We start from the raw sequence: 27,022 nt of genomic DNA on the forward strand, positions 1-27,022 counted from the left end.
TTTAAGACTTCTTGAATAAAACGTGATCTCAGCATACTGCATGGGCTGTTTTTTATTTTTCAGTATAACACATTTTCTTTGTGCACCTGAACCGAATAAATTAACCTTTAAAATTGGTCAAAGTAACAATAAACAAAAACGCAGCTTTAGATATGTCACAAGTGTGTGATATACTAGAGCGAAAGTTGTTAATAATCATCGTATAAGTCAATGGAACCTTAATAACTTGGTACAACTGATGATGGACTATTCCGAATTATTCGTTCTATTTTCTATGTATTTTCCCCTATATTGTCTGGGCTCGCAGTTTTTGGATGGATTCCACTTGAAGGAAAGTCCTTCACGACCACTTATCGATCTGCGAACTTTTTTTGGAGACAGCAGCGTTATAGCCGAGCTCACTTGCAAGATTACTGCTGTGATGCTGATGTGAGTTGTGCCCTCGCTACTTGCATTGGTGGTGGTGGTGGAGGAGCTCAGTTGTTACTGCGATGTTAATGCGCTTGTGTGCCCTCACTCGCTCGCACCGGGGAGGAGGTTGTGCTTCGCTGTGCTGCTGCAGCTGCTGCACGTGCGTTGCCTCTCCCACACGAGGCGCTGCAAACGTCTTGCGAGCCCGGGGTGAGCTGTCAATCAGCGGGGGCGGTGACGTCAGGGCGAGGGAGTCATAGCTGCACCCGGTCGTTATCAGCGGGGCACAATGAGCGGCGGCCGCCGGCTGAGCCGAGGCTTCTGTGGTTGAGTGCAAGAGGAATGAGGGCGTTGCTTTCGCTGAGCCGCGTCGCTCGCGCGGCGCTGAGGGGGCTGAAGAAGGAGCGAGCGCCGGTAGGCTGCAGACTCGTGGGAGGCACGGCGGAGCCTCAGGTAACGGTTACTGATGGATGGGGATGGGTGGTGGTGGTGGTGATGGAAGAAGAGAGCCAGGGTAAGCAATGCCCCTACAACCAGGCTGCCGTTCTCCATTCGCCGGTCATCCAACACCACTCATTGCCCCAGCTGCAGATTAAAGGTATCTTCGGAGACAGTCGTAGCCATCGAATGGAATGTGAAACGCTGCAGTTTACACGTATAAAGCAATGCAGCACTTAATATCATATTTAACCCAATAGATTTAAATATTTTTCTCTCTAATGTGATAACTTTAAATTAAAACATCACGTTTCGATTTTTTTAAAACTTAAAGTTCCAGCCAATAGTTAAATTCCAGTATTCCACGTACACAGTTAACCTTAAATAACATTGTGTGATCTGTAAAAACTTGCACGGTAAATTCTGAAATTAATATTTGAAGCTTTTTTAAAAAAAAACTCAATCACTGCTACTATTGAGCTCGTTTGTTAAAACGAACTGAGGATCTGTACGTTTTTTTACACAGCTTTCTGTGAATTCTTTGCAGGGTGCATAACACTTCTGCATTTACACTAATGGAATTCCCATCCCGAACCACTTCGCCGCTCTCTCCTTTAAGACGCTACTTAAAACCTACCTCATTGACCAAGCGTTTTATAAGACCTGTCTTATGGTTTGGTGTCAATTTTTGTCTGATTGAAATCCTGTGAAGTGCCTCGAACTGTGTAAATACAAATTGTTGTTATTTTGTTGGAACCACTTTGTTTATGTTGCATTTGATAGTAATCATAAATTTGCTTCAAGTGATTGGCTAAAATAGAAAGGGAAGGAAATTATGACCCTGCACTCTGACAGGAAAGCAAGCAAGGTGTCTCTTTCTAATCTCTGTAGATGCAAGTAATATATAGATGATAAAATCCTTAACACTCTATTTTCAATCCCAGTCAATACTGTGTTTTGATAGCTAGAATAACCCAAAATAGCTGAAATTGGTTATCAATGTCTGATATGACTACTGTGCTTTCTACATTGGCCAATTCCAGAACAAAATCCAGTTTACCTAGGATCTGGTTGCAGTATAACAGTGGTTTTGCTTCAAGATTGTGTGCAGTAGAATGAACTGAGTGGTGCATGTGATTTTGCACGATGTACCCCAAAGTGATCTTTAAGACCTGTCACATTACATTTTGTGGCACTTGTATAATTAGCCGATATATTGAAGAAATTTGCCTCTAGTAAAACAGCACCAGATTTGCTGTGCTCTGTTTTAAAATGAGCTGTTGTTTTTAATAATTAGCCAATCTCCTGTGGCATTCCTCATGGTGAGTTGGAGGATGTGCAGTTTTATAATCGCATGTAAAACACAATGTATTATAATATAGTTGATTTCCTACAGCATTGCTCAAGAACAAAAAAATTATGGGGCTAATTTTAATTTAACCTGCCTGGCGGAAAACTGACAAGATCCGATCAGCTGCCCGTTTTGCACCCCTCCCGATTTTACTTCCATTGAAGTCAGTGGAAAGTAAAATCTTGCAGTGTGTAAAATGGGCAGCTGATCTGATCCCCCATTAGTTTGCCGCTGTGTGGGTTAGATAAAATGACGCCCTATATCTTTTTCTGTAACTGCCTCTCTGTTTCTTTCCCATTAATTATTTTTGCCTCTTGTTTTCTCTTTCTCTTGCCCTCTTTCACTTTTTCATTGTGGTGTCTATCACTAACTCTTTTTCTCATTGTTTCTGTTTCACTCTTTCTGTAAATATTTCCTCACCTGTGTTTCCTTCCACTTTTATATATCTCCAGTGTTTCTATGTGGCTCTCACATTTGTTCTTTTACTGATATATTCTATATAATATGCCTTTTTAAAGCTTAGGGTAGGGTTCTAAAAGAGATGGCTGCAGAGATAGCGGATGCATTGGTTATGATCTTCCAAAATTTTCTAGATTCTGGAATGGTCCCAGTGGACTGGAAGGTAGCAAATGTTACGCTGCTATTCAAGAAGGGAGGGAGAGATAAAACAGGAAACTACAGGCTAGTTAGCCTGACATCGATTGTTGGGAAAATGCTGGAATCCATTATTAAGGAAGTGGTAACAGGGCATTTAGAAAATCATAATATGATTAGGCAGAGTCAACATGGTTTTATGAAAGGGAAATCATATTTGACAGATTTATTAGAGTTTTTTGAGGATGTAACTAGCAGGGTAGATAAAGGGGAACCATTGGATGTAATATATTTGGATTTTCAAAAGGCATTCGATAAGGTGCCACAAAAAGGTTGTTACAGAAGGTAAGGGCTCATGGGGTTGGGGGTAATATATTAGCATGGATAGAGGATTGGTTAAAGGACAGAACACAGAGTAGGGATAATCGGGTCATTCTCAGGTTGGCAGGCTGTAACTAGTGGGGTGCTGCAAAGATCGGTGCTTGGGCCTCAGCTATTTACAATCTACATTAATGACTTAGATGAAGGGACTGAGTGTAATGTATCCAAGTTTGCTGACGATACAAAGCTAGATGGGAAAGTAAGCTGTAAGGAAGACACAGAGTCTGCAGAGGGATATAGACAGATTAAGTGAGTGGGCAAGAAGGTGGCAGGTGGAGTATAATGTGGGAAAATATGAGGTTATTCACTTTGGTAGGAAGAATAGAAAAACAGAATATTGTTTAAATGGTGAGAAACTATTAAATGTTGATGTTTAGAGAGACTTGGGTGTCCTCATACAAGAAACACAAAAAGTTTAGTATGCAGGTACAGCAGGCAATTAGGAAAGCAAATGCCATTTTGGCCTTTGTTGCAAGAGGGTTGGAGTACAAGAGTAAGGAAGTCTTACTACAGTTGTACAGGGCTTTAGTGAGACCTCACCTGGAGTACTGCGTATAGTTTTGGTCTCCTTATCTAAGGAAGGATATACTTCCCTTGGAGGCGGTACAACGAAGGTTCACCAGATTAATTCCTGGGATGAGAGGTTTGTCCTATGAAGAGAGGTTGAGTAGATTGGGTCTATACTCTCTGGAGTTTAGAAGAATGAAAGGTGATCTCATTGAAACATACAAGATTGTGAGGGGGCTTGACAGGGTAGGTGCTGAGAGATTATTTCCCCTGGCTAGAGAGTCTAGAACTAAAGGGCATAGTCGCAGGATAAAGGGTTGGCCATTTAAAACTGAGATGAGGAATTTCTTCACACAGAGGGTTGTGAATCTTTGGAATTCTCTACCCCAGAGGGCTTCGGATGCTGAGTCATTAAATATATTCAAATTGAGATGGGTAGATTTTTGGACTTTAGGGGAATCAAGGGATATGGGGATCGGGTAGGAAAGTGGAGCTGAGATCGAAGATCAGCCATGATCTGATTGACTGGCAGAGCAGGCTCGAGGGGCCGTATGGCCTACTCCTGCTCCTACTTCTTATGTCTAACCTGGCGCCCCCAAGCCCTAGAAAACTAGCTCTCAAAGCTCAAGCAATTCAGGCCTATGTGCATTATATTTTTTTTTATGGAGGGCTGTTTTTAGCACTGTTGCTTCATTGGTGGATAAATCCTCACACAACACCAAGACCTTTTGGTAGCAACAGCTGCAGATTAATGGGAGCATAGAAATAAACTTCAAATGTAGTATCTAAGACACAAGAGTTTGCCACTATGCAGCCCATGAGCTTGGACACTCCTGGCCTAGGGTACATATGAAAATTGGAGGAACATATAACTGGCTGGGATAGGGAGAGGATGTCTGGGAGCTGCTGCAACATGGGTGTTTGAGGGAAGGTCGGGCAGAGGATCAGGCCAGCAAAGATGGGCAGATGTCTGAACAGAATGGGTGGAAAAGCTGCTGGTGTCTGGGAACATTTGGTAGGGAGTGGGAGCATTCAAGGAGGAGTCCGAAGATTAGGAAGATTAAAGTGGGTGGGGATCTGGGAAAATCGGGCGGGGGGATCTGGGAAAATCGGGCGGGGGGCTCTGTGGGTAGACTGGGAAATCATTGGTGCACTGGGGGTTTAGAGTGTTGAGGAACTGAGAGCACTGGGGAGGGAAGAGTGAGATGTCTAGGGTGTGAAAGTGCTGAGGTTACATGCATTGGAAGGGGGATGGCTTTTGGGGATATTGAGGGGGGGAAAGATGAGGACTGAGGGAATGCAGCTCTTCTGTTCCTCAAATGCATTTCTTTGATAATACATGACAGTGGTGCAGCTTTCTTATTTGGTGGCTGGAGTCAAGTGTGTTACACTCACATGATGCATTCAGAGAAGGAAATGTCATTTTAGTGGAGTAGCATTTTTCAGGAAAGTAGGACTGGCTCGGAGTGGATTGGCAGCGTTTTACAAGTGGAAGTGGAGCAGGATTGCAACTTTTCAAGCTGGATTAAAGTGGGACTGGCATCTTTCGAAGCTCAGGGAGTAGCAAGCAAGGGGGTGAATGATACTTGGTGACTTTGCTATGATCAAGGTTAAGAAGATTTTAGCTTAAAAATTATGTCTTGTTGCTGTTGGATTTTGCAGTTGCAGCCTTAATGCTACAATTCATGAAATGTTAATTACTATTTAATTGAATTCTATTTGGGAAGTTGGGAAGTGAAGTGAAACAAACACAATATTTTTCAAGATATGAACTGCTCTCATCCTGTTTCAATACATTTCATCCAAAAGTATGATTTTCTTGGAATAAGAGTTGAGGGAAGATGACGACAAATGGGGTGAAATTGTGCAGGGTTGCTAAATAGATATTTTAGTGGTGGCATCAAACTGAAGTCTCTTCTCGTAGTCTGCAACCCAAGGTGGCTAAGTGAGTGTTTTAAAAATGTTGGTGCTGAACTGTGCTGTCTTCTTTATGAAGTCTAAGTCCAGGGTATGTTACATAATTAAAAATATGTTTTAGATTTAATTGTTAATTTGCTTTGAAATTTTGATAATTGAGAGGAATGTTCATAATGTCTAATTTTTTAAAAGTTGGAAGGTAGAATAATCCTGCTACTCAGTCTGCCGGTTGGAATAGATGGTGCAACATGAGGCTTTTAGGTCTGTTGTGAAAAATGTTATAACCATACAACTGAGTGAACAAGATGGGGGAAGAAAACAACTATAGGAAGAAAACAAAGTATGAGGATAAACATTGCTCAATTTCGCCAGGGTTGGAGCTCACCTATTATTATGGGAAACATATGTGCCATATTTGTAATGACAATTTATTGCAGTTAAAATCTTCATATTTTCAACGTCATTTCTGCACTAACCATGAGCATTTTGATAAGGAGGTTGTAAAAGGTTTTGAATTTTATTCTTTAAAAGTTGAGATCTTGAAAAGCAGAAAGAAGCTTGCAGTAAATTTAGCCAAGTGGAGACTATAATTATAGCTTCATATCAAATTGTGTGAACATTGTCTGTCCTGAAAAACCTTACTCCGAAGGTGATTTCGTGAAAATATGCATCAGTGGTAATGCAGCTGTTCTATGCCCAGATAACAGCAACATTTCAGTTCCGGCACTGGCAAAGCATTTCACTGCAAAATTTTAAGATGCACAGTAGTGTTCAATTCAGCAACTACTGCAGAATTTCATTCCACAGTCCAGTTCATTCCGATTGGATCAGGCCATACAGCTGGTTAGCAAAATACAACAGAATAAAAAGGAATCTTCTATTAAAACACTTCTGCAATACAGTATTACAATTTTAAAATATATAGTGGTGAGATTTTGCTGTGAATGACACTTTTGTTTCATTCTTAAAGATCTATTACTGAATTTTCATATAACTAATTGTGGAAGCATAAATCAGCATTCCTGTACAGAAATCTTGAATTTTGTGATCTTTGTTACTATAAAGGGATACAAAATGCCCCAATAACAATCAACAGGTTTGGGTACTCCCTTGTAATAAGGCTATAAAAGCAATAGTGAAGGTGCAGTGTAGATTCACTGGCATGTTACCAGAGGTGAAAGGTTACAGTTATGAAGAGACTAGAGAGGTTGAGGTTTTTTTCAATGGCGCTGTGAAGATTGAGGGGTGACCAGATAGAGGTCTTGAAGATTATGCAGGGTTATGATATGATAAATAGTGTTAGATTATTTGCGTTGTTTGGTAAGACAGTAATATGAGGCCATAAATTTAAGAATACAAAGTATTAGAGAAGGCTAGAAAAATATTCTTACACAGAGGATGGTTAGATTCTTAGATTTTTCTGCCACAAACTGTTGTCAACGTAGAATCCACAAACACTTTTTTAAAAAGGGAATTATATAGTTGCTTGAAAAAGAGGAACGTTAAAAGGTGCAGGAATGTGAGTGGCTTATGCAAAGAAAAGCACTTGATGGGCTGAATTGCCTGTTTCTGTGTAACACTCCATGGTTTTATGATTCTATAACTATGAAAACCAATTTTGGATCTGCAACCATTGTTTCTAAGTAGTGACCATTAATCACAATTGCCTTCAGACATCCAGAGATGTGCATTGTTAAGTCTTGCATTGTATGCATCTTTTTATGCGTAGGACAAGGCTCAGCTCAAAGTTTGTGCATATTGTGTCTGACTGCACAATAAAGGAAGAGCTGCTTGACATTGTGTTACTAAAAGATGAACCTTGGGTGGGGATATTGAGGAAGTTCTTTCATTAATAGAGCTACGGTACCTTTATGGAAGGTTACTGCCATTACTACAAATAGGGCACCAGCATATTGGGGTTTGTAAGTGGGGTAGTGGGACTTCGTAAACAGTTTTCCCAAATTTATCTGGTGTCAAGCAACTGAGTTTGAAGCATATCATGAAGATTGTTTTAGAAATTGTGAACTAAATTGAAACATATGCATTGCATCACAACCAATTCGGAGGTCTGAAGAGCTCACTGAAGAAAATCTCCCCTCAGACATGGTGCTACACTGTGCACTATGCTAACTTTCTGGAGGAAAGTGATTTGCTTGTTTTTTGATTTACTCAATCCTGTGACAGTATTCCTTGAAGAAAATTCCCTGTATGGACAGGCAGTCAGTGGGTTTTGGATTTGGCCTTTTCAGCAGACACGTTGCTGAATTATAAATCTAGAATTGTGAGGAAGATTAAGTCAATATCTAAACTTAAACAAAGTATGTTTGCCTTTACAAATAAACTTGATGGCTGAGTTTTTCTGCTTTTGTGCTTGCCAGCATGCAATTTTCTGCCCATTTAAAATGAATGGATGGGAAATCTTTGGCTGACTGCATCTTCCGCAGTGCAGTTGTATTATTTTTGTAGTTACAGTTAGAATATTGAGCATACTAGCATCACTACTGTTTCATTATTTATCACAAATTATTCATTTTTGTTGCTGAAATTCTTGAAACTTATTTGGTTCCAAAAATTTAAATAAAAATTGATTAGATTTTTGCTTTTGCAACTTTACTGAATAAAAGTGTGCTGTAAATTACACTGAAAATAATGACATAGTATGTTTTAATTCAAGGCACTTTTATCCTAGGGGAGTGCCATGGACTGTGCTGGTAGTTGCTGTAGAGTTGATGGCAGCAGACACTTATTCCTGGGGAGATGGGAACTGGAAGTATTCAGAGGAAAAGTTGAGGATGGAGACTACTGAGTGGTAGTTGTTGGCTTGGAAGTGCTGAGTGTAGGGGGTTAAACAGTCTAAGGCACATCAGTGGGCTTCCAATATAGACCCACCTCTTAAGAGTAGCTAGATCTGGAAATGGAGCACTGGCACATGCCAGGAACACAATAGAGGTACCTCATCAGAGTGTGACACAGTTCACAGCACCTCTCTTGCAAACTTTATCCTCCCCCGCCCCACCTCGCGTTCATGCTCCCTCACTTTTTTTAACCCCTCTCTCTTCAGAATTGTCCTTCTTCTCCTCGAATTTTTGCTTTTCTCTCATGTCTATGGCAAAATGAATGAGTTAGAAGATGTGCAGAGAAGCATTCTGTGTGAGTGAGAGACCTCTGCAGCTAGTCTTCACCCTTGCCTACCTGTGGTCTTTCAGTCTAGCTGACCCTGAGTTACCCCTGCTTGAGTCCTTCTAGTTGTTGCTGGTATTGGCTCTTACTGTATTTGCTGACTGCAGTTGCAAGTAAGAGTACCAAAAGCAGCAATCACTGACCAAAAGACCTTAAGTGGAATTGACTCAGGTGTGGGCGGGACGGTGGATCGCTGAAGCGGGCCACTGAAGAGAATGGAGTGTGTTGCTGGAACTTCAGCAGAGATGGTGAGAGGAGCCAAAATTAAGGTGCTGAGAGGGGCTTGCAGCTGCAAAAAAAGAACCAGGGCATTTGTAGAAAAGAAGTGGCAACCAAGCCCAAGCTGCAGCCAAGTAATCCAAATGAAGCTCCAGGCTCCTGACAAAAGAGTAGACATCTGAGAAAACATTTTCCAGGGGCTTACAGCCTTGTAAGAATTAGTATTTTATTCTCAATTGTTTAATTTTTCATAGGCTTGTTGCATTATAATATTACCAGTAAATTTGGTCAGTTTCTGCTACATGCTAGTTACGACAATAACTTGAATTTTTCCCTCTATAAATTGTTTTGAGATGCTTTTCAATGTTTACGGTGTTATATAAATGCTAGTAGCTGTTGGTGGTTTACAAAAAAAATTGCAGTGCAGATATTTTGTTATTCTTTTCTCAATGTTCTTAATAAATGTAACTGTTTTGATTTGATTTGTTTGACTGATATTTGGTAATTTAACATTTAAATGCTCATTTCAGTTGATCACTAATTTTTGCCCTATGGACGTGTGATGTCCTGAGCCGCGATGCCTTTGAAAGGCGTGATGCTACAGATACGTGTTAGCTGTAAGACTTTTAAATTTATAGATAAATGGTTTCTGGTAAATACATTATGCTTGCTATGTTTTAATGTATTTAAAATGTTATTTCAAAAGCCTTAGAGTAGGTTTATGTGTGTTTAAAGCATTCTTATTGATATAAATATTTGCTAGGGCTAAAAGCTGAACCAGTTCCTCATGGATAGTCATGTAATGACTAATATGAGTGACTCATTCGTAAAGTCTATGTGGATAACGGCATCTGTGTTGTAATTATTTTTAGTTGCACAGTTGTTTTTGCTAAACTCCCAAATACATCTCTGATGGCTGAGTAACTTTTTTTTTTCTGTTAAATTTTTAGCCCAGCTTTGGCCTCCTAGTTGACATTGATGGAGTGTTGGTACGAGGAAAAACACCCATACCAGCTGCCAGAAATGCTTTCAAGAAGCTAGTAAATTTTGAGGGGGAATTTTTAGTGCCTGTGGTGTTCGTCACAAATTCAGGAAACTGTGTTCGACAAGCAAAAGCTGACCAGCTTACTCGAGTTTTGGGAGTATCAGTAAGTATCTAAATTTGTATATTTCAAAGATGTTATAACTGGTGGAATCTTGTGGATTTAATCATTTAATTCAGGACTTGCAGCCCTTTGTAGTGGTGATCAAATTGCCTATAACCAAAAAGTTGCACTGTACTAACGACATTACACAAATTTGTCCTGTTGGCACACTCAATTTTTGCTTGAAGGAGAAAGTAACTGCTACCTGTATATTGGTCCAATTGCTCCAGCCTTTCCTCTGACACCAGGGACCCTGTTCATAGCATTTCTGTATCCAGAACTTGAATGTCTTGGTTACAAGGACTGGACACAGTACTAAGGGTGTGGTCTGATACATGATCTGCATGGATATGTGATATCCATTGTTCATCTGTACAAATATGTACAATTCCAGTTTGAAAGTGCAGAAGTGATGTACATGCCAATTGGACAAAAAACAATTTTTTTTGGAGGAGGGAGAGGTTAGGGGCAAATGCCTTCATTTGATCAGTCTTGTTTATGTGTAGCAGCTGTGGGCAACCTATTTGCTGGTAAGTCCTGTGAATTGGCAGCATGATTTCATCACAAAGTCTATTCACCAATTTTGCTATTACATCTGAACGCCGAAGATGTGGAAGGGCTATGTTGCAGCAAACTGGTAACCATGGAAGGGAAGGAGGGCGTAATGCACCTGACACAAGACATCTAGTAGCGTGCAGTTGAGTATCCACCAGCTTAGGGTGTGGTGAGTGAGCCCAAACGGGACCACAATATTCCGCAACTGAGTAGCAAAGTGCGGGAGCAGATGAGCGAAAGTGGAAGCATTTGCTCCCCAGATAGAGACGGCAAGTTTGGCAATAGGGTTATTTCACGTTTTGACTTTCTCAGCAGTTTTCTGTAGGTTTTTTTTTAAGTTAGTGACCGTTCCAGGGTGACGTTCATTGAGTGCACTCCATAAAGCAGCAGTACAATAATTAAAATGTGTGCCTATGGATCTGCTATTAGGTTATGGCTGTTGGTTTAACTGAAATAGATATGGGTAGCTTCATTAACAGCAGAGCCCAGCAACACAACAGGGACTGGCTTCCCAACATGAATTGTAAAAACAAGAGAACAGCACATGGACGCTGGTCTCACAAAGCACTCAAACATCAAGCAAAATATAACGGCAGATTGAAATACTGTTTTTGATTTGCAACAGCAATGTCTGCACTTCTTCTGATTTCCACAGTCACAGAGCTATTTTCTAATAGGTTGTAACAGCTGATAGGATGGAGACTTGAAGGAGGTGAATTTCATAGCATGTAAGTAGTCAGGAAAAAAAGCACACAGAAAATCAAACCAGCTCTTGAGGATGGAGTCCTCTAATTTGGTTCAAATCTGACAGTGGTAGCAACTGTGCATGAACTGAATAAAGGCTTTTCTTTGACCAGCAAGAACTAGGGACTGCACCCTTAGTTCCACACTCTAATGTGAAGCCGAAGATACGGATAATTTTAGAATCTTTGCATAGGAATATCTCCCAACACTTCCTCGTCTCCCTCATCATCCATATCTCCTTGCCCAACTTCAACCTCACTACCTTCATCCTCCACCCCGGGAGGAAAAACTCTCTCTGCCCCCTCACTAATGTACTCCTACTCCAAACTCCTTTTCCGCTAATACTTCACCTTCATGATCCTGCATCTGTCATCCTACTAAGCAGTTCCTTGTTTTTGCATTGAAGGCCCTTATGCCCACCAACTCAATCAAATTCTTTCCTTCTCACCCACTTACGTTTCACCCTGCTGCAGTTCCTGGTGATATTTCTAGATGCCTAATATTCCACAGGTTGAAAGGGTCTGCAAAGAGAGGATTGTGGAGTGCAGTAACTAAGGAGTTAAAAATCATCAGAGCACATGGGAGAAAAATAGGTTATCTTGTCTAAAGTTTAGTTTCCAATTATGCTTGTGTTGTAAATAGAGCATATAATAATTGCCTAACCAGCATAAGCATAATGCATGCACAACCTCACTCATGTCATATTCTATTGAATCTACTCATTGGGTGAATAATGGATCTATTTTGTGCAGAACTGTAGTAGTAATAAAGGCATGAGAATAACTTAAAGTTCAGTTTCAGTACATTATTTAGACTGTTCAAAGATAAGTAGTAAAGGATGTAGCTGATTTAGTTGTCATGATTTTAAAGAATTTTAAGCAGAATTGCTGCTTTACATGTGGTTATTAAACAGTGGCATTATATAGTTCATTTTTATATGAACAGGAGGCCAGCACACAACTTGTTAGTTGCATGCGCCTCTTCTGCTCGAGGGCAGTTCTTTGACCTTTTACTATGTGGTGGTAGTGTTGCTCTCTGATTGGACAGCCACAGGAATCATACGTGCCACATCTGGAGTGGGACGTGTCGTTTTCTGTACAGCATTTTCAAGGGAGTGGGACTTAGTGGGAATAGAATTAATACATTACAAAAATGGGGCAGGAGTGGGAATGGAGCATTAACAAAAGCAAGATTAGTATTTTCTGAAAAATGGGGAACAGCATGAAGTGTGGTGAGTAGGCAGTATCGGGAGAGGAGCAGCAAGCAAACTGGTGTACTAGTGCCAAGCATTAAGTATGATTTCAGTCTGAAAAGTATGATTTGATGCTGATAATGGGGTTAATCAAATTCTGTTTTTTTTTATTCGTTCATGGGATGTGGGCGTCGCTAGCGAGGCCAGCATTTATTGCCCATCCCTAATTGCCCTTGAGAAGGTGGTGGTGAGCCGCCTTCTTGAACCGCTGCAGTCCATGTGGTGAAGGTTCTCCCACAGTGCTGTTAGGAAGGGAGTTCCAGGATTTTGACCCAGCGACGATGAAGGAACGACGATATATTTCCAAGTTGGGATGGTGTGTTATCTTGAAGGGGAACGTGCATGTGGTGTTGTTCCCATGTGCCTGCTGCCCTTGTCCTTCTAGGTGGTAGAGGTCGCGGGTTTGGGAGGTGCTGTCGAACAAGCCTTGGCGAGTTGCTGCAGTGCATCCTGTAGATGGTACACGCTGCAGCCACAGTGCACCAGTGGTGAAGGGAGTGAATGTTTAGGCAGGTGGATGGGGTGCTAATCAAGCAGGTTGCTTTGTCCTGGATGGTGTCGAGCTTCTTGAGTGTTGTTGGAGCTGTACTCATCCAGGCAAGTGGAGAGTATTCCATCACACTCCTGACTTGTGCCTTGTAGATGGTGGAAAGGCTTTGGGGAGTCAGGAGGTGAGTCACTCGCCGCAGAATACCCAGCCTCTGTCCTGCTCTTGTAGCCACAGTATTTATGTGGCTGGTCCCGTTAAGTTTCTGGTCAATGGTGACCCCCAGGATGTTGATTGTGGGGGATTCAGCGATGGTAATGCCGTTGAATGTCAAGGGGAGGTGGTTAGACACTCTCTTGTTGGAGATGGTCATTGCCTGGCACTTGTCTGGCGCGAATGTTACTTGCCACTTATCAGCCCAAGCCTGGATGTTGTCCAGGTCTTGCTGCATGTGGGCACGGACTGCTTCATTATCTGAGGGGTTGCAAATGGAACTGAACACTGCAATCATCAGCGAATATCCCCATTTCTGACCTTTATGATGGAGGGAAGGTCATTGATGAAGCAGCTGAAGATGGTTGGGCCAAGGACACTGCCCTGAGGAACTCCTGCAGCACTGTCCTGGGGCTGAGATGATTGGCCTCCAACAATCACTACCATCTTCCTTTGTGCTAGGTATGACTCGAGCCACTGGAGAGTTTTCCCCCTGATTCGCATTGACTTCAATTTTACTAGGGCTCCTTGGTGCCACACTGGGTCAAATGCTGCCTTGATTAATTCTGTTTGGAGAATGGATACGTTAAGTGAAACTTTCTATTTTTTTTAAATAAATAACATTTTTGAAGACATGAACTGCTGTCCTCCTATCCCAAGTATGATGCTCTTGGGGCAAAACTGCTCAGGGTGTGCCATAAAATTATTACAAAATGGTTGGTGCTGAGCAAGTGTCTCCTCAAGGTCCAGCATGTGCCTAGTGAGTTTTTTTGTACTGAGCTAAAGTCTCTCCTTGGTGTCTGAAAAAAATTTTAAAAATTAATGTTAGATTTAGTTGTCATTTTACAAGGCCATTAATTTTCTTTTATAATATGAGGGAGCAAAGGTAGGATAAGTGTTCAGAATGTATATTTTACTTTTTATAAAGGTAATAACCCAGCTTTGGATCTGAAGTAAATATTCATTTTGCTGGTGGGACGAGAAAGTGCAACAGGTGATTTAGCTCGACTGTGAACACAACTTTATGACCATACAACTGAGTGAACACAACATAATTCAAGATGATGGAAAAATATAAAGAAAAGAAAGTATATGAACATTTGCCTGTGCAATAAAGCCTAATTCTGAGAATTTTTTGAAAATCTGTGCCAGTGATGTTGCAACTGTTCCATGCCCAGTTAGCAACCAACTGCAAAAGCAATTTTCAGATCTACAAATATCACGTCTCACAGTAAGCAATTTGCATTCAGACATCCAGAGGTGTCCATTTTTAAGTCTCACATTGGATGAGTCTTGTAATGTTCAGGAGAAGTCTAGTCTATTGTCTAGCCAATTGTTTGCACATACGGGGGATAATTTTAACTTTTAGGACTTTGATTAAAAACAGGGGATAGCAAATTGCCTATTACACCTTGCCCGATTTTTCTTTTGTATTGACTTCAATGGAAAAGAAACGTGAATGAGGTGTCCCAAATGATCTATCGATTCGCTATTGCCCGTTTTTTGCCTGGCGATGAAAGTTAAAATTCCCCCCACTGTGTGGTGAATGTACTGTGAAGACCGAACTGCTTGACGTTGTACCACTAAGAAGTGAAACTTGGGCACAGATATCAAGGGAGCCCTAGCCCTCATTATTCAGATAGCTAAGGTACCATTTCAGAAACTTGCTGCCAGAGACACTTGAGCACCAGCAATGTTAGGATCAGTAAGCATGTTAGTGGGACTTTGTAAAGCAGCTGATGGCTTTCCAAAATTCTGGACATTTCATATATCAGTGCCGGGATAGATTGCTTGAAGTCCCCATTGAGTATCAATGAAGTGGCTTTTCAGTTGGAAATGAAGAAGTTGCATGAAAATGAGGGAACACTTGAATTTTTGGAGGGTTGCATTATAGGAGAAGTTTTCAAACATCAAGACTATAGACCACCACCTTGATTTCTATGTTCACTTCCAACTATGTGTGCAAATCTGTTTGTCTACTTATTTTAGCATTCAAAATGAAAATAGTTTATCCATTCTGACTGCTGTTCACATTTCTGAGCTATAAGTTTACGCATAATCAAGTAGAAGTCAGATTTCAAGAAATAGCGAAGCATTGAATTGTGTGCCTGGCTGTATTTTGTGTGATGCAGGTATATTTTCTTTTATGGTTACGGTGAGAATTTCATTGAACATATTAGTGTTCCATTACTTATCAAAAACTCTTGAATTTTGTTTCTTGCCATTAGTTGTTGTGATTATGGAAGCTAATAACTTTTAATTACAAAATTGATTGGGTTTTTGTCACATCTCAGTTCAACAAAAAAGCACCAGGTTGCACTAAAAATATGCATAGTAATATAAGTAACAGATTTCAATTTAAGGCACTTTTACTGTAATGGAGCACAATAAACTGTAGATGCATTCTTGCGCTGACCTTCATACCACTTTTGGCATTGCTGCCCCAGAACCCCACCTATAATGGAAAAGGACTCAATACAGGTCAGATACATTTTTCTTTTACCTGTTCTTCAACTTTGAAAAGTTGACCACCCATGATTTACAAACATACAAAATTGGGTAGGAAACGACCAACTGGTTCATCAAACCTGCCCCACACCATGATTGCTGAAGCATCATGATTAAACACTTCCCTCCACCCCGCAGCCGTGTATACTTCCGGGAGAGGCGAAAAACCCAGGGCCAACCCAGCGTTGTTCTGTGGTTATGGTGCATTGTTGGGACAGTAGAGTGAATAAGCAGTATAAGGAACTCATTTGCTATAATGAATAAATATGAGAGGTCCTTGGTGCCTTACACGTGTTTGAAACCAGGAAAGATTTTTATAAGTCATTCTTCTGTGTGAAAGGCTGTCCTGAAAGTTATCCACAAAATTAATGCTTCCTTTTTTAAAAATTACTGTTTGCTATAAATATGCTGCTTGTGCTCATGTATTTTTTTTAATGTCTAACAGATTTCTCAGGATCAAGTTATGATGTCTCACAGTCCACTGCAGATGTTTAAACGGTTCCATGACAAATGTGTGCTGGTGTCCGGGCAAGGGCCTGTCATGGACATTGCCAAAAGGTATCCTTTTGGGGCATTTATACACGATCATCGCTATAAGCAAAAAGTGTGCGTGCGCGTGCGTGCGTGGGGAACGGGTCCCCAACCCGCTGCGTACACGCCCATTTCTATTTTTATGGTGGCAGATAGTGTGCCGTGCGAGTGTCTCAACCTCGAGAGGCAGCACACTTCATTAACATATTTAAATCAGCTTCCACAGTGCAATTGAAAGCCTGATTTAAATTTAACATTGCCAGCCAGGCTTCCCAGGGCTTGGGAAACTTGGCAGTGAAATGGAGGCAGGACTTACTGGCTCCAGAAGGTAAGTGCTTTTTATAGCACTTCTTGTGGGCCAGGAGAAGCAGGAGTGCTTCCCCCCCCCCCCCCCCCCCCACCAAGGAAGCCTTCGGCCTCCCCCCACCGATCACGGTCTCCCTCTTTCTTCCCCCCACCAAGCCCTGATTTCTTGCTATCTCCCTCCTGATTGCCAGGGACCATCCACAAAAGTCCCCTTTTTTTTATATATACATGATTTGGACATAGGTACAAGAGAAGTAATATTGAAATTTGCTGATCTCAAAATAGGGGCACGGCAACCTTTTAAGCAAGAATGCAGCAGGCCATAGACTAGCAGAGTGGGCAAATATCTACAGATGCAGTTCGATGCAGAGAGATGTGAAGTAATAACATTTGGTTTAAAGAAAACAAGTGAACAGAACTATACCTTTTCATGGTAAGAGTCTTAAAAGTGGACGAACAGAGTAGTGCTGCAGATACATCAATCTTTAAAGGTGGGAGTGCTTGTAGAAAAGGCCATTTAAAAAAAAAGTAAATGGGATTCTGGTCTTTTTATATAAAAGGACATTGAACACAAAAGCAAGGGAGTGGTGAATTTGTACAAGACATTGATTAGGCCCAGTTGGTGTGTGTCACGTGTCATCTCAGATACCCCATTATAGAAAGGTGTTACAAATTCGGGTCTGCGCTAAGGATCTTCTCTGGTTCAGTGGTGTTGATTGCTCTCATAAGTGGTCTGAGTGTCAACCTTTAGTTAACTCACACTACACCAACACCTAAAAACAGATTATCTGATCATTATCTCATTGTGATAATGTATTTTGTGGGACCTTGTGTGCAAATTGGCTGCAATTCCTACATTACAATAGTGACTACACTTCAAAAGTAAGGATTTAAACCAAGATCGGGGGGAGGGATCTATAGCAATAACAAAGGCTTAAAGATAAAAGAAACAGGAGATGAGTGTAAAGGTCAGAACAGGGTGAGGAATAAAGATAACACAAACGATCAAGGAACGAATGCACTTATAAAACAGAAGTATAAAAGGCCTGTTAAAAAGCAAGTAAAAGGAACAACTATTAAAGTTGAATTAAATTGCCTGTACAGCAATGTACACAGCGTTCAAAATAAAACACGGGAACTGGAGGCAATAATCCGTAGTGTGCAACCAGGTGTAGTAGGAAAAACTGAAACATGGCTACATAAAGAACATGACTGGCAACTAAATATTGCAGGCTGTAACATAATTAGAAAGGAGAGGGAAGGAAGAAGGGGGTGGAGTAGCTGTATTAATTAGAGATAACAACGTAATGGCAGTAGGAAAAGGGACATAACTAACAATGATTGATAGAAACAGAATCCATATGGATTGAAATAAAAGATAAGTGATCAGTCACGCTAATTAGGGTATAAATACTACAGACCACCTAATAGTGGAAAGGAGGTGGAGGAAGAAATATGTGAGTAAATATGTGAAATGAGCAAAGGACATAGAATAATAATCATGGGAGATTTTAACTATCCCCAAATAAACCGGCAAGAAGAGGGTTTAGATAAAGTAAATAAAGAGAAACTGACGGAAGGGTCGAGAACCAGTGGACACAGATTTAAGGTGATTGGCAAAAGAACCGAAGGCGACATGAGCAAAAACTTCTTTACATTGTGAGTAGTTATGACCTGGAATGCGCTGCCTGAAAATGTGGTGGAAGCAGATTCAATTGTGGCTTTCAAAAAGGAATTGGATAAATACTTGAAGGTGAAGAAAAAAAAATTGCAGGGCTACGGGGAAAGAACGGGGAAATGGGACTAACTGGATTGCTCTTACAAAGAGCCGGCACGGGCTCGATAGGCCGAATGGCCTCCTTCTGTGCTGTACCCATTCTATGAAGAGGTAGATAAAGGGATACAGGGAATGGAGTTTTTATAATGTGTGCAGGACTCCTTTCTTACCCAGTATGTAAAAAGCCCAACACGAGAGGAAGCACTGCTATGCTGGATCTAGTAATGGGAAATGAACCAGAACGGATGAGAAGTAAGCATAGGGGAACATTTAAGCAATAGTGATCACAACATAAGGTCTAAGATAAAGATTAAGAAGGACAGAAGTAAGACAAAGACCAAAGTAACAAATTGGAAAAAAGCTGATTTTCAAGGGATGAGAATAGAACTAAGGAAAATAAACTGGAAAAATTTACTGATAAACAAAGAAATAGAACTGCAGTGGGAAACATTTAAAATGGTGACCAATAGAGTCCAGGAGAAAAATAGCCCACTAAAAAGCAAGAACAAACTAGCCAGTAATGATACACCATGGACGAATAAAGAAATATGGGCAAAATTGAAACTAAAGAAAAAGGCATTCACTAAGTACACAGACAACAAAGGAGAGGATGACAAAAGGGAATATGAAAAGGTTAGGGAAGAAGATTTAAAAAAGAAATTAGGAAGGCAAAGAGAAACTACAAAATTAAATTATCAAGGAATATAAAAAGAAATAGTAAAGTATTCTACAGATGCAAAAATAACAAGAAAAATCAGGATGGGGATTGGGCCACTAAGGGATACACACGATAAACTCAGGTAATGGCAGAAATATTAAGTAATTACTTTGCCTTAGTATTTACCAGGGAGACTTAACATGGTGGGCATGACATTAGAAGAAGAGATCAAAAAAGATATGAAGACATTTAAGTCAGAAAGGGGGGGGGGGGAAGATAATTGATAAACTAACCAAACTCAGAGGATAAAGCCCCTGGTCCGGATGGATTGCATTCGTGCATATTAAAAGAAGTCAGGGAAGAGATAGCAGAGGCATTATTATATTGTATTTTTTTATATATATATATATACACACATACACATATACTTATATTTATTTAAAAAAGGGAATAGTGCCAGAGGACTGGCGGACAGCTAAGGTGATTCCTATATTTAAAAAGGGAGATAGAACATGTCCAGGGAACTATAGACCAATTGGCTTAACATCAGTGGTAGGAAAGATAATGGAATCCTTATTCAAAGATGTAATAGAAAAACATCTAGAAACTAAAAATATAATAAATAGGTCATGCTTGACCAGCCAAGGATCAACAAGGTCATCTATGTGCAGAGCCACAAGAGATGGGTGAGATCCTGAATGAATATTTCACATCGGTATTTACGGTTGAGAAAGGCATGGATGTTAGGGAACTTGGGGAAATAAATAGTGATGTCTTGAGGAGTGTACATATTACAGAGAGGGAGGTGCTGGAAGTCTTAATGCGCATCAAGGTAGATAAATCTCCGGGACCTGATGAAATGTATCCCAGGACGTTATGGGAGGTTAGGGAGGAAATTGCGGGTCCCCTAGCAGAGATATTTGAATCATCGACAGCTACAGGTGAGGTGCCTGAAGATTGGAGGGTATCAAATGTTGTGCCTTTGTTTAAGAAGGGTGGCAGGGAAAAGCCTGGGAACTACAGACCGTTGAGCCTGACATCTGTAGTGGGTAAGTTGTTAGAGGGTATTCTGAGGGACAGGATCTACAGGCATTTGGAGAGGCAGGGACTAATTAGGAACAGTCAGCATGGTTTTGTGAGAGGAAAATCATGTCTCATGAATTTGATTGAGTTTTTTGAAGGGGTAACCAAGAAGATAGATGAGGGCTGTGCAGTAGACGTGGTCTACATGGACTTCAGCAAAGCCTTTGACAAGGTACCGCATGGTAGGTTGTTACATAAGGTTAAATCTCATGGGATCCAAGGTGAGGTAGCCAATTGGATACAAAATTGGCTTGACGACAGAAGACAGAGGGTTGTTTTTCAAACTGGATGCCTGTGTCCAGCGGTGTGCCTCAGGGATCGGTGCTGGGTCCGCTGTTATTTGTTATTTATATTAATGATTTGGATGAGAATTTAGGAGGCATGGTTAGTAAGTTTGCAGATGGCACCAAGATTGGTGGCATTGTGGACAGTGAAGAAGGTTATCTAGGATTGCAACGGGATCTTGATAAATTGGGCCAGTGGGCCGATGAATGGCAGATGGAGTTTAATTTAGATAAATGTGAGGTGATGCATTTTGGTAGATCAAATCGGGCCAGGACCTACTCCGTTAATGGTAGGGCGTTGGGGAGAGTTATAGAACAAAGAGATCTAGGAGTACAGGTTCATAGCTCCTTGAAAGTGGAGTCACAGGTGGATAGGGTGGTGAAGAAGGCATTCGGCATGCTTGGTTTCATTGGTCAGAACATTGAATGCAGGAGTTGGGATGTCTTGTTGAAGTTGTACAGGGCATTGGTGAGGCCACACTTGGAATACTGTGTACAGTTCTGGTCACCCTATTATAGAAAGGATATTATTAAACTAGAAAGAGTGCATAAAAGATTTACTAGGATGCTACCGGGACTTGATGGTTTGACTTATAGGGAGAGGTTAGACAGACTGGGACTTTTTTCCCTGGAGAGTAGGAGGTTAAGGGGTGATCTTATAGAAGTCTATAAAATAAAGAGGGGCATAGATAAGGTAGATAGTCAAAATCTTTTCCCAAAGGTAGGGGAGTCTATAACGAGGGGGCATAGATTTAAGGTGAGAGGGGAGAGATACAAAAGGGTCCAGAGGGGCAATTTTTTCACTCAAAGGGTGGTGAGTGTCTGGAACGAGCTGCCAGAGGCAGTAGTAGAGGCGGGTACAATTTTGTCTTTTAAAAAGCATTTGGACAGTTACATGGGTAAGATGGGTATAGAGGGATATGGGCCAAGTGCAGGAAATTGGGACTAGCTTAGTGGTATAAACTGGGCGACATGGACATGTTGGGCCGAAGGGCCTGTTTCCATGTTGTAACTTCTATGATTCTAACCTTATTGAAATCTTTGAAGAAGTAACAGAAAGGGTAGACAAGGTTAATGCAGTAGATGTAATATATTTGGATTTTTAAAAGGCCTTCGATAAGGTACCGCATAGTAGACTCATGACGGGACAAGTAGCAGAATGGATAGCAAGCTGGCTACAAAATAGAAAAGAGAGAGTAGGGGTTAAAGGTAGCTACTCAGACTGGCAAAAGATGGGAAGTTGTGTTCCACGAGGATCGGTGCTGGGACCACTGTTGTTCACCATTTACATAATTGATTTGGACTCGGGAATTGAAAGTACAATTTCCAAATTTGTGGACAACACCAAATTGGGGGGTATAGTCAATACCAAGGAGGACTACGACAAAATACAGGAAGACATTAATAAACTTGCAGAATGGCTGTGTAATTGGCAAATGAATTTCAATATAGATAGTGTGAGGTATGACATTTTGGTAAGATGAATAAGGGGGCCATGTACTTCTTGTATAATAGTCTAAATGGGGTAGAGGAGCAGAGGGATCTCTGGCTACAGATACACAAATCACTAAAAGTAGTGACGCAGGTTAATAATGACATTTTAAAAAAAGCAAACCAAGCTTCATTTCTAGAGGGATAGAATTGAAACGCAGAGAAGTCATGTTAAACTTGTATGGAACCTTGGTTAGACCACACTTGGTGTAGTATGAACAGTTCTGGTCTCCATATTATAAAAAGGATATAGAGGCACTAGAGAAGCTGCAAAAAAGATTTACTAGGATGATACCAGAACTGAGAGGTTATACCTAATCAGGAAAGTTTGAGCAGACTGGGGCTCTTTTCTCTAGAAAAGAGAAGAATGAGGAGTGACCTGATGGAGGTCTATAAGATTACAAAACTGTTTGATAGGATAGACGTGGAGATGATGTTTCCACTTGTGGGGGAGTCCAAAACTAGAAGTCATAAATATAAGATAGTTGCACATAAATCCAATATGGAATTCAGGAGAAACTTCTTTAGAGAGTGGTTAGAATGTAGAACTTGCTACCACAAAGAATAGTTGAGGTGACTAGCATAGATGTATTTAAGGGGAAGCTCGATAAACACATGAGGAAAAAGGAATAGAAGGATATGCTGATAGGGTTTGTTGAAGTAGGGAGGGAGGGGGCTCATGTGGAACATAAACATGGACCTGTTGGGCTGAATGGCCTGTTTCTGTGCTTTACATTCTATGTAATTCTACTACTGAATTGGCTGTAAAGCGCTTTGGGACATCCTGAGGTCATGACAGGTGCTATATACATGCAAGCTCTTTCTGTCTTTCTGTCTATCTATCTATCTATCTATCCTTGTGTGATGGCATAATCTGGATGTGTAACAATAGTACCCCCTTCTGATATGAATTGGTTATTCATGTGCTTACATATACTTCTTCAATCTCTCCGAAGATGTACTGAGCAAACGTTTGCTGGAATGTGGCTTGATACAAATTGTTAAGCTGCTTTATTTTACAACCAGTGAACATACAAAGCAACAGTTCAGGTCCACTTAATTCAATTGGTACAAAGTGCCTTTGCTTATAATACAATAATAATGAACATACTACACTTCCCCAAATTACTAGGTCATCTTGCTTGACTAAAACAAACTAATTTCTAACTCTCCCTGCATTATACCATCACAGTTTTTTTTTCCACTTGCTGCATCACAGCTTTCTGTTTCAAACAACTTCACTGCCTGCATTTGTTTCTGTGATTTATCACATGCAACTCATAGGCAGGAAACTATAGGCCAGTTATTGTAGGGAAAATGCTAAAATCTATTATTAAGGATGTAGTGACGGGGCACTTAGAAAATCATAATATGATTAGGCAGAGTCAATATGGGTTTATGAAAGGGAAATCGTTTTTTGACAAATCTATTAGTTATTTGAGGCTGTAACTAGCAGGGTAGTTAAGGGGGAACCAGTGGATGTAGTATATTTGGATTTTCAAAAGGCATTCGATAAGGTGCCACACAAGAGGTTGTTACACAAGATTAGGGCTCATGGGATTGGAGGTGATATATTAGCATGGATTTGAGGATTGGTTAATAGAGAGAAAACAAAGAGTAGGAACAAACGAGTCATTTTTGGGTTGGTAGGTTGTAACTAGTGGGGTGCCGCAAGGATCAGTGCTTGGGCCTCAGCTGTTTACAATTTATATCAATGACTTAGATGAAGGGATCGAGTGTAATGTATCCAAGTTTGCTGACGATACAAAGCTAGGTGGGAAAGTAAGCTGTGAGGAGGACGCAAAGAGGCTGTAAAGGGATATGGACAGGTTAAGCGAGTGAGCGGCAAGCTGGCAGTTGGAGTATAATGTGGGGAAATGTGAAATTATCTACTTGGTAGAAAGAATAGAAAAGCAGAATATTTTTTAAAAGGTGAGACCATGAAATGTTAGTAGTCAGAGGGGTTTGGGTGTCCTTGTACACGAATCGCAGAAAGTTAACATACAGGTACAGCAAGCAATTAGGAAGGCAAATGGTATGTTAGCCTTTATTGCAAGGGAGTTGGAGTATAAGAGCAAGGAGGTCTTGCTGCAATTATATAGGGCTTTGGTGAGACCACACCTGGAGTACTGTGTACAGTTTTGGTCTGCTTACCTAAGGAGACGGTACAACGAAGGTTCACTAGATTGATTCCTGGGATGAGAGGGTTGTCCTATGAGGAAAGATTGAGTAGAATGAGCCTATATTCTCTGGAGTTTAGAAGAATGAGAGGTGGTCTCTTTGAAACATATAAAATTCTTAGAGAGCTTGACAGGGTAGATGCTGAGAGGCTGTTTCCCCTGTCTGAAGAGTCTAGAACTAGGGGGCATAGTCTCAAGATAAGGGGTCGACCATTTAGGACTGAGATGAAGAAAAATGTCTTCACTCAGGGCTGTGAATCTTCGGAATGTCTACCCCAGAGGGCTGTGGATGCTCAGTTGTTGAGTATATTCAAGATGGAGATCGATGGATATTTGGACACTTAGGGAATCGAGGGATGTGGGGATAGGACGGGAAAGTGAAGTTGAGGTAGATCAGCCATGATATTGAATAGCGGAGCAGACCGGAGGGGCCATATGGCCTACTCCTGCTCCTATTTCTCATGTTCTTATGAAAGAATGGCCTGCAAAACTTCATGCCGAACACCAGGACCAGCAATTCCCCAACACAGTGGTTATGATTTACTGAGACAAGCTAACAGATTACTTGTTATTTACAGTCTGTGAGGAAACAACATCAAAGTTAGCTCGGTAACATCTTAACTACCTATCATCTCAGACTCCTTTGTTAACCATGATTTTGTTGGGATAATAAGTGAAAGGTTATTTCCGCTGGTTGGTGAATCGGTAACAGGGGGGCATAAACTCTAGATTATCACTATTATCAATGTAGGTGGAAGTTAGTAGAATTTTTTTCACATAGTGAGTTATTAGAACATGAAATGGTTTATTTGAAGTGGCCAATGAGGCAGAGACTATGACGTAATTTAAAAGGGAATTGGGTAAGTGTTTGAAAAGGAAGGATATTGAAGAATATGGAGAATGGATATAGAATTTGAATAGATAGCTACAGTTAAAGTGCTAACACAGGTGCTGTGGACACAATAACCGCATTGTATGCTGTAATTTCTATGTTTCTATAAAGTCAAATTACATTGCAAAATAAATGTGACCGTTGAGTTAGATAACTTTGTTTTGTTTATGGCTTTGATATTGTCTTTGTGTGCAGCCTTTGTAACTCTGGTACTGTACTTTAAAACCTGTTATCAATACCTGAAACTGTCATGGGCCCAATAGTGGAATTAAGTATAGTCTTTCAAAGATTATACATCAAAATCTAGTTATAAACTTTAATTAATGCCAACATCAAAAGAATTAAAATTATTGCAGTTTTCTGTAAGTTGACCTTGATGATCCCACAGTTCATGTCACACCTGTCTGGAAAATCAGATTTGTTCCCTAGCTGTTGCACATGTGACAATCACCCTATCCTTAAATTTATTTTACTTACTGAGTTTAAAAAATATATCTTTTTATATAGATGTGTTTCAGAAGTTATGCATGTGTGGTAGGACATACATTAATACCTGCAGTTTCCTCACATTGAGTTCCAGATTTTGCCGAGTCCAAGCTGGAAGTTTGGCAAGCAGATCACCATAGACTTTCCTTGCATGGGCTTGTAGTAGCATTCTTAAGAGCTGGGAGGGAGGGCAACAAAATACCATTACTCTGCATCCTTGTATGGAGGGGAGTAAAATGATATTTTCATGTGAATTTTCTACCCTCCACCCACCAACCCCCCCCCCCCCCCCAAAAAAAAAAAATTAGAGGGACAAAAGGATTTTTCTAATGGAAATTTTCTGTTTGTAAACCCATTTTTTTTTGATCAGTTATACTCCGTGAACTCAGTGACATGGATGGTTTTACAACTTTTATTGCTTTGGGTTAGGTTTTCTTTTAGAACTTATGTCCACATAACTACTTTCATCTCATCCACGTGTGCAGTTCTTGCTGATTCACCTTGATTAATGCAGGATTCTAGGGCCCCGTTATTAACGGCCCCGTTATTAACTGCCCCTGCCTGGCAGAAACCGGGAGTGGTGGGGGCAGGTAAAATAACGAGTCACTTATCCCCTCCGATCCCTCTTTCTTCCTGCCGTGTCCCCACATTAATCTGCTCTTTTGAGTAGGCAAACAGGACACAAGCAGGTTCCTACTTTAAATAGGTCTGATGTCATCAGGACCCGATATGCAATATCAACCTGAGGCATAGGTGGGGGGAGGGGGTGGGGGGCAGGCAGTGTCTGTTTCCCCTGCCAGGCAAACCTCCAGGCCTCTCAAGGAAGCCTTGGGCCTCCCTTGCGCTGGGCTACACCCCTCCCGATCATGATCACAGGCTTCTTCTCGCCCTCCCAATCCCTTCCACACATTAAGATCGAGGCCTAGCTGAATGCATGAGACAGGCTGACAGATGATGGCTTTTGATGATCCATTCTTAAAGCTTTTTTTTGTTTCTTCAATTTCCCCCACCGAAGGTGCTTACTCTTTTCTTGGGGTGTAATTCCAAGGACACGAACAGTCCTTCTATATGTCACTCAGATGGCCATTTTATGTGAGAACATTGTCTTGATAATGAGTTCTGACAGGCAATTTGACCATAGAGGACATCATCTGCAGTCCAATCCTGTTCGTGCCCAAAGTCCAGATGTGCTCTTGTCAAGCAACAGTTCCGCTTCCTGAACTGGTATTTAGAATATGCGCCTGGAATTTCCATGGGGACCTTCGGTGGAAACCACAGACAAATGGCATGAACAGCTCTTTTTATACCATTTCTCCAGGGTTTCCATTGATCCTTCACCAAAGTTGCAGCAGGAGCTCAAGGAACCCCTGTGGAAATGTACTGTGTTGTCGGCAACAAACTTATGTACACTAAGTTCTGCGCTGGTAACAAT

The 27,022-nt window shown here is 40.9% G+C and overlaps 1 protein-coding gene across 1 annotated transcript in view; it reads left to right on the forward strand.

Moving 5' to 3' along the window:
- Positions 1-739: 739 nt before the first annotated feature.
- zgc:77375 (uncharacterized protein LOC402927 homolog) overlaps positions 740-27,022 on the forward strand; it is a 44,581-nt gene continuing 18,298 nt past the window's right edge. Inside the window, exons 1-3 of the mRNA XM_067999115.1 lie at positions 740-864; positions 9,949-10,146; positions 16,348-16,460. Of these exons, the coding sequence (XP_067855216.1) occupies positions 754-864; positions 9,949-10,146; positions 16,348-16,460 (422 nt within the window). The 5' untranslated portion in view covers positions 740-753. The remainder of the gene's footprint in view (positions 865-9,948; positions 10,147-16,347; positions 16,461-27,022) is intronic.

The sequence above is a fragment of the Heptranchias perlo genome, chromosome 17 (assembly GCF_035084215.1).
Source record: "Heptranchias perlo isolate sHepPer1 chromosome 17, sHepPer1.hap1, whole genome shotgun sequence".
Lineage (NCBI taxonomy): Eukaryota > Metazoa > Chordata > Chondrichthyes > Hexanchiformes > Hexanchidae > Heptranchias > Heptranchias perlo.